The 10,639-nt window shown below is 56.8% G+C and overlaps 1 protein-coding gene across 2 annotated transcripts in view; it reads left to right on the forward strand.

The window, feature by feature from the left end:
* CREB3L1 (cAMP responsive element binding protein 3 like 1) overlaps window positions 1-10,315 on the forward strand; it is a 35,256-nt gene extending 24,941 nt beyond the window's left edge. For both annotated transcript variants that reach the window (XM_037027932.1, XM_037027933.1), the window contains 9 exons: window positions 1,638-1,716; window positions 2,893-3,050; window positions 3,745-3,894; window positions 4,061-4,119; window positions 4,272-4,340; window positions 6,090-6,189; window positions 6,978-7,104; window positions 9,132-9,399; window positions 9,581-10,315. In XM_037027932.1, the coding sequence (XP_036883827.1) occupies window positions 1,638-1,716; window positions 2,893-3,050; window positions 3,745-3,894; window positions 4,061-4,119; window positions 4,272-4,340; window positions 6,090-6,189; window positions 6,978-7,104; window positions 9,132-9,399; window positions 9,581-9,617 (1,047 nt within the window). In that variant the 3' untranslated portion in view covers window positions 9,618-10,315. The remainder of the gene's footprint in view (window positions 1-1,637; window positions 1,717-2,892; window positions 3,051-3,744; window positions 3,895-4,060; window positions 4,120-4,271; window positions 4,341-6,089; window positions 6,190-6,977; window positions 7,105-9,131; window positions 9,400-9,580) is intronic.
* Window positions 10,316-10,639: the final 324 nt, after the last annotated feature.

Below are 10,639 nucleotides of genomic sequence, written 5' to 3' on the forward strand. Positions count from 1 at the left end.
TGGGGCCCTCCCTCCTCCTTCCTCAGGCTCCTTCTGTATAAAATGGGAGCATGAGCTGCCTCTAAGGAGCTTCCCTCACTGAGTCTACAATGCAAGAATTATCTTAAATCCCTCCTCTGGACTGGGCTGGCCCTGCCCCCTGCTGGCCATGTGGCTCACCTGATTAGAGTGTGGCCACCAGCTGGCCTGTCAGCCCCTCCCAACCCCTCCGTACCCACCACTGTCCCCGAGGATCGAGGGTTGGCTGCACATGTGGAGGGTCTCCTGTGGCCAGACCCAAGACCGGCTCGGCAGCACCTCGGGCCTCGCTGAAGCAGGAAGGGAGGGCAGCACGGCAGCAGCCTGGGTCTTAGGGGTCGGGTACGTGCCTCAGGGGAGGAAACCGAGGCTCAAGATTATTAGGCAACTTGCCCCACCTCACACAATCAGGAACCAGGGAGCTGCACCCCAGGCTCGGCCACCGGACTCCAAAGCCCTACCGTCACCCCAGAGAGGCCTGCACACCCAAGCGGCAGCACGGGACCTAGGAGCTGGCATGGTCCGACCATAGCGAGCTGGCTGTGTGACCCCCACAAGTGCCATCACCCTTCTGCATCGCAGTCCCCTCGTGTGGTTTGAGGGCTGAGATGGGACATAGACCAGGGAACCTCCCAGGTCCCTACCAACTTGAACCTTCTGTGATTGTTACTCATCTGCCTAATTTGGGATTCCTTGTCCTACCCACAATATCATGCATGACCTGCCACTAGCAGCTGCAGACCCTGAGGGCAGAGACAGTCTGGGACCCAGCACCCCACACAGAGCCTTCCTCAGGAAGAACACTGCTGATGTGCGTGTGGTGGGAAGCCACACGTGTGACCTGAAGCCCTTTCTGGAACAGCAAGTTGGAATAGGAAGAAATAGGGCTGCGTGTTGTATAAAGTGTGAATTGAATTCTGTCAGCCCCTTGCTATAAGCCATTAGGGGCTCCTCACTGCTTCAGACTTCTTTGCCTGGATTTCACTCCCACCTTGATCTTCTGGTCTTGCTTTCTACTCCTCCACCCCACCACTCATTTCTACCTTCTGGACACCCTGAATTCTTGCAGTTTCCAGGCCCAGCCATGCTCCGTCTGGCCTCTGTGCCTTTGCAGATGCTCTTCCCTCTGGTTGGAATGCCTTTCCGCTCACTCACCACCTGCCCTCTCTTTTATCTGCAATACAGCTTATCAGCTGTATCCCTCCGGACTTAGTTCAAACTTCAGCTGCTCAGGGAGTGTTCTCAGCCACCAGGCAGTTAATGCCTCCTTCGTCTTTGCTTTTGTTACCAGTCATTGAACAGCTACAACGTGGCAGACATCGCCTCTCGTTCTCATGGCAACCCACTCACCAAGGCCTACATGGCCTTCACAGTCAGTGCAGGGTCAGTCTCTGCCAAGGAGATGGCACTGGCCTCAAAGGCCGCAAGAACCCGTCCTTCTCTGAGCTACGCCATTAGTTTCCCTTAGCTCCCTCCAGGCCATGCCCAGAACTCCAAGCCTAGTCACCGCCCCTATCGGGCAGGACCGGCCACCTGTTTCAGGAAAGGAAATGGGGTGGATAGCATGGTGGGAACAGTCCTCAGGGCAGCTAATGGAGCTGGACCTGTCTCTTCCTCAGGCCCCGGCAGAGATGACTCAGCTGCCAGTGATAAAAGCAGAGCCCCAGGAGGTGACTCAGTTCCTCAAAGTGACACCAGGTGAGTGTGTCCAGAGAGGGACTCTTCCCCTCCAGTCTGAGGCAGACATCCCTGCTACCTTGCAGGACGCCCAGCTCCCTCCACAACCCCACCTCTCCAGCACATCCCCGCCCCTCTGCTTTCCCCTCCTCCGCCCTCCAGTCCCCTTCTTACCCAGTCTCTGACTGTCGCCACTACGGTCAGCACCCCCTCGCCCTCTTTGCTAGTCCCCCATCATTCACTAACTGAAGTTCACTCTGTTGCCATTCACTCCTCTATCTATCTGTTCATCTGTCCATCCATCCATCCACCCATCCATAAATCTGGACATTCTGTGCAGCCCTGGGGGCTCTCCCTGCAGCTGTGCGGTGCCCAGGCCCCTTCCTGACCTCCTGCTGCGTGTCAGGCTTCGTGGTGCTATGGCCACAGAGGGGCAGCAGGAGGGGAGGCTGGGAAGAGCAGTGCTCCGGGCTGCTCCACTGAAAGCCCATAGCCTGAAGTCAGAAATGGAAACACAGGGTAGTTATGGCTAAACACTTTGGGCTGGAAGGAAGGAAAGGACAGAGGCTGCTCTGGCCCAGCATGATCCCCAGGGGCCTGGCTGCAGGCAGACTCCAGTCTCCTCCTGGGCTTGCCCAGCTGGAGGCTCAAGGACCTTGGACCCTGTGAAGTCAGGGATGGGGGAGGGCCTCCAAGAAGCCAGTCTCCATGATGGCCACGCACACCCAGGGTCAGACTCAAAAGAGCCATGCCCTGGCTGGTGTAGCTCAGTAGATTGAACACAGACCTACGAAGCAAAGGGTCGCAGGTTCAGTTTCCGGTCGGGGCTCATGCCTGGGTTGTGGGCCAGGTCCCTAGTAGAAGACACATGAGAGGCAACCACACATTGATGTTTCTCTCCCACTCTTTCTCCTTCCCATCCCCTCTCTCTAAAAATAAATAAATAAATATTTTTTTTTTTTAAAAAGCCAGACCTCAGAGTGTCAGAGATGAGGTGGCACGCAGGAATCAGCTTCTGGGGTGTCAGCTCCCACCTGTCAGACACCAACAGGGGCCTTTGCTGCTACGGCTGGTCAAGGCCCCAGCAGTCTTGACCACAATGTCAGGGCTGGCTGGGCCCAGGCTCTGCTGAGCTCCGAGGCCCCAGCAGAGCTGGGGTGCAGCCCTGCTAACCTGGCTCCCCATCCTCTCCCCCAGAGGACCTGGTGCAGATGCCTCCGACACCTCCCAGCAGCCATGGAAGTGACAGTGACGGCTCCCAGAGCCCCCGCTCTCTGCCCCCCTCCAGCCCAGTCCGACCCATGGCCCGCTCCTCCACGGCCATCTCCACCTCTCCCCTCCTCACAGCCCCTCATGTAAGCAGCTGGGGGTGGTTCGGGGGAAATTATTGGGTACATCCACTCTGGCACACAACCAGTGGGGAAGGACCTAGGGATCCCCATGCCTGACCCCTTCCCCCATCAGAATTCAGGGAGGTGCTTTCCTGGCAGACAGTGATGAGAATCTTCTCATCCTGCCTCGAGAGGAGTAGAAAATAGGTAGAGAGGGCCCAGAGGCCTGCTGAACCCACACTGTTGCAGAGCTGGGACTAGAACTTGGCGTTCCTGATGTCCAGGGGATGGCCCCAGCTGCCTCTAAGAGCACTGCTTCGAGAGGGTGCGCAGGGGTCCCAGAGTCCCCAGGAAACTGGAGCTAGGCCCTGGGCCCCTGGATAGGTGGGGAGCCTTTCCAGTCAAGACTGTAGGGATGGGAGGGGGCTGCCATTTAGGGGCCCTGGACACATGGGTTTTGAGGCTATGAATTTCAGGGTAGGGTCTGGGAGGCCCCCCAACAATGTACCAAGTTCCTAATGTGCTGGGCTCCCAGCATCATCCTAAGCACTTGATACATGCTATTGGATTTAATTCAGATCTACCCTTTTTTCTGATGAGGAAACTGAGGCTCAGAGAATTGAATGCTTTGCCCGGGTCATGCATGGAATAAATGGCAGAGCTTGAATTTGAACCCAGGGCTGTCTGGTTCCTAACCATCATGTCCTATTTCCCACAGAAGTTACAGGGGACTTCAGGGCCACTGCTCCTGACGGAGGAGGAGAAGCGCACCCTGATTGCTGAGGGCTACCCCATCCCCACGAAACTCCCCCTCACCAAAGCCGAGGAGAAGGCCTTGAAAAGGGTCCGCAGGAAGATCAAGAACAAGGTAAAGCAAGAGGTGGATTGGCTCTGCCCTGGGGCTTGCCTTGGTGGGTGGGGGCCTCGGTGGGTTGGTGGGTGGCCCCCTGGTGATGCCAGCCCTGAAATTGGGGGGCCCCAGGAAGTGGACATGTGGCCATGGTAACCCCTGTTTGGGGGGCTTCTCCCTCTAGATCTCGGCCCAGGAGAGCCGCCGTAAGAAGAAGGAATACGTGGAGTGTCTAGAAAAAAAGTAAGAGTCCTGGGAGGGGTGGGGGCCTGGGCCCTGGGCCCCAGCCTGTCCTGCTCTCCCCAGGCCTGTGTCCCCGGGCTCCAGGGGCAGGACTGAGGGGGCAGCAGCAAATCTGGGGCTGTCCCTGAGCCTGTGCCTGCTGGCCGCCACAGGGTGGAGACATTCACATCAGAGAACAGCGAACTGTGGAAGAAGGTGGAGACCCTGGAGAATGCCAACAGGTGGGTGCTACCCTTGCATCCCACCCTGCCCTGCTTTCTGCAGCCAGTGCCTGGCTCTGGCATGGCTCTGGGGCACAGGCAGGAGAGAGGGGAGGTGATCGAGTTCAGGATGAACCCCAGAAACAAGAACCCTGCAGCTCAGGACCCCCATCCTCTTCATCCACCCACAGCTCTGGACACCTGGCAGGGCAGGTGAGAAGCTTTGGTGAGACGGTGCAGAGCGGCGGTTTCTAAGCGTGGCCCTCAGGCCACCAGCGGCAGCCTCCCCCAGGAACTTGTTGGAAATACTTATTCCCCAGCCTCACCCCAGGGCTGCTGAGGCAGGAGCTCCAGGCAGAGGGCTCAGAAATCTGTTTTAATTAGCCCTCCAGCTAATTCTGATGCAGCCCAGAGTCCGAACCACTGGTGTAGACACTTGCCACTCAAAGTGAGCTCCTTGGACAAACAACATCAATAACCCTGGGGGCTTCTAAGAGATGCAGAATCTCGGGACTCTCCCCAGACTTACCTGAGTCAGAATCTGCATCTCAACAAGATCCTTGGGTGATTCACACCCACAATGAAGTCTGAGAAGCGTTAGTGTAGCCACAGCGCCTGGCATGAAGTAGTTCCAAATTCACAGCTCTGGATTCGTATTCCACTCTGCCCTTTAGCGATCGGACCCGGCTTCTTTGTCTAAATGGCGACCACAGAACTCATGAAGGATTCGATGAGACAGTGCAACTAAAGGGCCCAACACTGTGCTTGGCATTTAAAGATGCTCAATTCATGATTTTCTTTATTTATTGTTGTTATTCTGATAGTGCCCAGCCATGAGTCCACAGTAGGTCTTTAATGATTATTTGCTGGGATTAATTAAAATAAATAGACAGCAGCTGGTATGTAGCCTGTGCTCAGCAGAAGGCTTTTTCCTTCTTTCCTTCCTTCTCCCCCAGCTTCTCCAGTGGGATCCAGCTACTCCCCTGATTGGCCTGGGGAATGCCCCCGACCCAGGGAAGGGGAGCCAGGAACCCTCACCCCTCTACCTCAGTGGGGCTCAGAGTCCTCTCTGCCCCCAAATTTGGTCAGGCTCTTGGAGCTATTTCGCCACCTGCTGTGCCTTATGGGAACTGCAATACCCTCTGCCTAGTGGCCGGGAGGAAGATTAAAAGCTTGCTCACTGAGCACCGGCTGAGTACCTCCTGTGTGTGCCCGCAGGAGGCCATGCCAGGTGGGACCCAGTCCTCATTCAGGGAGCCCACAGTTAGCTGAGGAGACTGACATGGAAAGCCATAAATAAAGGAAGTGTTACAGGTGCTGTGATAAATGCAAAAACAGCAACAAAATTAACAAAAATGGTAGCTGCCACGTATTGGACACTCACTATGTACCAGACAGATGCGTTCTTCTCCGCTCAGGCTGTTGTGGGCAGAAAGGAGGAAGGTCAATTTAGCTGTGGCTGCTGGAGGCAAGAAAAGGGTGGCCCCAGCCCAGGTGGGCCTGGCCTTCCTCCAGCCCCCACTTTGGCCATGAGCATCACAGTGTCCCAAGCTCCCACCAGGTGGCCCTGCTCTCCACCACGAGGCAGGCCCCAGGTTCCGAGCCACGCCACGGAGGAGCCAAGTGGGGGGCGACCTTATCTGTCTATTCAATGGGCACCTGGTATGAAAGCCGAGTCTGCAGCCAGCCCAGGTGCTGCCCTGGAAAGCTCCAGGAGGCAGAGATGCCTGCTGGGTCGAAGCCGCCAGGTGACCACTGTGCCCTCCTCAGGACCCTGCTGCAGCAGCTGCAGAAACTCCAGACTCTGGTCACCAACAAGATCTCCAGACCTTACAAGATGGCTGCCACCCAGACTGGGACCTGCCTCATGGTAGGTGTCCCCCCGACTCAGGGCTGCAGGAGGACACTTTATCCCCAGGCTGGCTTTCTAGGGTGACAGGTAGACCTTAGAAGGACTGGCAATATTTGGGGTAACGCCACTGGGGTACACCATACTAGTGCCTAGTGGCCTGGCTCCAGCAGATCCTGGCCTCTGTCACCAAGCCCAAGGAACCTTCTAGAACATGGCCTTCCCTAACTGGGTTCTAACAGAGTGTGCTGGGGAGTGACTCACGTGAACCCAACTAGGGGATGGCAGGGCAAGTCCTTTGAGGGGGCAGCTTCCACTCCCTGTGGGGTGGAAGGCTTGGGGAGACACAGGGATGTATGGACGTGGTTCTTTCTGCAATGAATGGAGGAGAGAAGACCAACCAAAGCTCTGAAAACACGAGAATGCCCAGGGCGTGACTCAGGCCTCTGCTAGTCCCTCTCCCACGCTCTCCTGGAAATGTCTGGCCTGTGCACTCCCTGGGCCTCAGACATCCCACCTATACTGCTGGGGGCCGAGCCGTGTATGGGCAGGGGTTCATTTGGGCCTTGTGAGTCTTAGCTCCCCCTGTGGAGAATCTGGTGTGATGCTGCGTCCCTCCCTTGTCCCAGAGAGCGGGGGGGATACCCCACATCTAGTGGATGGGTGGGTGGTTGGCTCTGGGAGCTGCTTTCTTACAAAAATACTGTACCTTTTGCACCCGTTGGTTTTGAGGGAGGAGGCTTGGGAGAGGCCAGGGTTTCAGCCCCTCCCTGCCTGGGATCTGACCACCAGTCTCCCCCCACTACCAGGTGGCAGCCCTGTGCTTCGTTCTGGTGCTCGGCTCCCTCGTGCCCTGCCTCCCTGAGTTCTCCTCTGGCTCCCAGACTGTGAAGGAAGACCCTGTGGCCACTGACAGCGTCTACGCAGCCAGTCAGAGTGAGTGCCCCGACCCAGGCAGAAGCCAGACCCAAGGGAGGAACCAAGTTCTGGGGTGGCCTCATCTCATTCTACCTCCTCATTTTGCAGATGGGGAAACTGAGGCTCAAAAAGCATCTATTTTATTTGTGGAATTGGGGCTACAGTGCAGACCCCCTGAGTCCCAGCCCTCCCAGAAGTGGCCAGGGGGTACATGGGGGGACATCAGGAATATTCCTACCTTCGCCCCCATGTGTTATGGTGCCAGGGGTTATGGGGCCTCTGCTAAGCGCCATGTGTATTCCCCAACTGGGACAGCAAATGAGTTTCAGCTCAAAAGTCAGTTCCAACAAGATGGTGGCGGCCGCCAGAAGCACTTGCTGAGAAGGAGGCTGAGGCACCACTCAGGCTGAACAGGAAGGAATGCCAGAGGCCACTGGTGACGTCTGCCATGGGCAGCAGAGGGGCCAGTGGGGGTATGAGCTCAGATAGTTACCCTCCCATGGGGGACCATGAGGGACAGTGGTTAAGAGCATGCCCCTCAGAGTCCGTCATACCTGCCTCTGCCACTTGCTAACTGCATGGTCTTGGGCCTGTACGTAAGCTCTCTAAGCTTCCATCTCTTCATCTGGAGACGGGAGTTATGGTCCTGCACTTACTGAGCGTGGGTACCATAAAGATTAAATGACATGGTCTCCACACTCTCAACACATGTACACCGCACGAGTGGCAAGGGGAGATCGCCCAGGGCACAGCAGCAGTAGTTGGATTTCCAAAGGCAGAAGACACTGCGGGAGGCCCTACAGAGCAATGCCCCAACCGTGCTGCATCATCTGGCAGGGCGGGAGGGAGGAGCCAGGCCGGCCAACAGAGAGCTAGGGGAGGGGGAGAGTGAGTTTCCAGTGGAGCTGTGGCAGGGAGGGTGACCTGGGCCTGCAGGACCGTGAGGGGGGGGAAGCGGCTGGCCGGCTGGCTGGTTGGCTGGTTGGCTGAGGGGATTGTTAGGGGAAGAGAAGACGGGGAGTGAGGACCACTCCCTGGACGCCTGCAGCCTGGGCCTGAGAAGAAGAGAACAGGACAGTGACTAAGGAGATGCAAGCTCTTGAGAACCACGTTTTTCCGAGATCAGGGAGGCCCTTGTGTATTTGGCGTAGAAGAAGACTGAGCAGAGGAAGGAATGAAGTTGGGGGGGGGTGTCAATGTTGATGAACGAAGCCAGAGTCCGAGGGGACCGGAGGAGGCCAGAGGAGGAATGAGCCCCTCTCATGAACGCAGTGGTTACAGACCCAGTGTCCACACAGCGGGGGTAGGGGATGCTTTGGGAGCGGGCTGGCCTACAGAGCTGGTGCATGGCACAATTCCAGGGGGCGCCCTTCGCATTGGTCGGGGCCGGGCGAGCCTGAAGGGCGGTGGTGGATCCTGGTGGGTTTGCCTCTTATCTTCAGCTCGAACTAGCCTGGGGCAGTGCACCTGATAACCTGGAACCTCCGAGGCCTGTTCTGTGAAACGGGGCCAACATTATCTGGTTCCTGAGTTCCTGTGAGATGTCAATTTCAATACGGGCCAAAGGGCTTGCACAATGTGGGGTTTCTTTCCCTTCATTTCCCTGAAGGGCACTCTAGGGCCCAGAATGGAGATGAGATTCATCCAAGGTCTCACAGAAATTAAGTTTTAGAAGTAGGATTCAAACCCAGCTCTCCGATGCCCCAGCCCAGTAGGTGGCCTCTGCTTAGAAAGATCTACCTTCTCCGAGTGCTTACTAAACACAGTTCCAATCACTTCCCCTGTATTATCTCGTTTAAAGCTCAGATCTACATGACATTTGTCCTAGTCTCCCTATTTTACAGGTGAACAAACTGAGGCTCAGGAAGGTTAAAGCAAAGGCATAACTCGCCTACAGTCACACAGCTCAGTATTGTTAGGGCTGGAATTCACATCCAGGCCTTTAACACTTCAGGGCTCATATCTGTAACTACTAGGCCACGACTGTGGCTGGGACGGGCAGGGAGCCTCTTGGCACCTGGCCTGACCCCAAGCTCCCTCTCCAGTGCCTTCCCGAAGCCTCCTGTTCTACGATGAGGGGACAGGCTCTTGGGAGGATGGCCGCAGTGCCCTGCTGCCTGTGGAGCCCCCGGATGGCTGGGAAATCAAGCCCGGGGGGCCAGCGGAGCAGCGACCCCAAGACCACCTGCAGCATGACCACCTGGACAGCACCCACGAGACCACAAAGTACCTGAGCGAGGCCTGGCCAAAAGACGTCAGCGGAAACGGCAGCAGCCCCAACTTCTCCCACCCCAAGGAGTGGTTCCACGAGAGGTGGGTGGGTGGCCCCTTCGCTTGCTGGGGTCCCAGGCTCCACCTGCCCTCTGACCACCCCTGGTCCCCGTGTCAGCCACACCTTCCCAAGGCCCTGTCCCTCCTGTGCCCAGATGCAACTTGCGCAGTGGTGAGAAGGTCCTCACTGGGCAGTCACCTCTGATTTTTCTTCTCTCTGCAGGGATCTGGGCCCAAACACCACCATCAAGCTCTCCTAGGCCATGCCAGACCCAGGACGCAGGACGTACCCCCGGCACCCCTGACGAGGGGTTGTCTTGCTCACTAACCCGGATCCGGCTCATACCCCTGTCCCCTGGAGTCCCACCTCAAGAGTGGTGGGGACTCAGAAAGGGTTCCACTTCTCCCCAGCCCTTCTTCGCCCCAGATCTTGACTGGGGCCTCGCCGCCCGCCCCCCCATTTGGACTGTTCCCTTGGGCCAACCACTCCGGTCTCAGCCTCCCTCCCACAACCATCCGTCCTTCTCGGACAAACCACTCTCTGGGCTGCCCCCTCCTTTCTCATTCCGACCAACACGACCACTGCCCTCCCGGCCCCCTGCCCCCCACAGACACACACATCAACACACCGACACACACAGACACCCCTTCACCCCCACTGTACAGAGACCAAGAGCAGAAATTGTTTGTAAATAATGAACCTTATTTTTTATTATTGCCCATCCCCTAAGATATTGTATTTTACAAGTCTCCCTCCTCCCTCCACCCCTCCCTCGTTTTATATTTTATGAAGTTAGTGCTGGCTTTGCTGTTCCCCGGCCAGGAAAAGAGGGCCCCTCCCCCACTCCTCACCTGGCCTCCCCCTGCTGCTGCCCAAGCCGCTGGGCCTTTTTAATTGCCAAATTGCTTCATCCATCTGCTCAGCATATGCTTTAAGAAGGCAAAAGTTAAAAAAAAAGATTCAGCATCAATTCCTGGCTCTGTGTCCTCCTTCATCGCCAAGAGGGGTGGGTAGAACTGAGGAATGGGAGATTGAGAAGGTGAACTCTGACGAAGTTGACTGGGGTATGGGGTGTTGGGAAGGCCGTTTCTCCTGGGTTCCCTCTTCCAGCCAGACACAGAATTCAAACTAGAAGGGCAAAGAATTCTGTTGCAATCGCCTCACCCCCAGGGACCAGCCACATCCTGCTGCTGAGAAGAGAAGCAGAGAGGCATACCAGCCACCAAGCTGGCCTTTAGGGATGAAAACTGCCAGTGTGGGGGGCCTCCCATGGGCCAGGCA

This window comes from Sturnira hondurensis, unplaced genomic scaffold, assembly GCF_014824575.4.
Source record: "Sturnira hondurensis isolate 20B ecotype Veracruz unplaced genomic scaffold, ASM1482457v3 Scaffold0019433, whole genome shotgun sequence".
NCBI classification, from domain to species: domain Eukaryota; kingdom Metazoa; phylum Chordata; class Mammalia; order Chiroptera; family Phyllostomidae; genus Sturnira; species Sturnira hondurensis.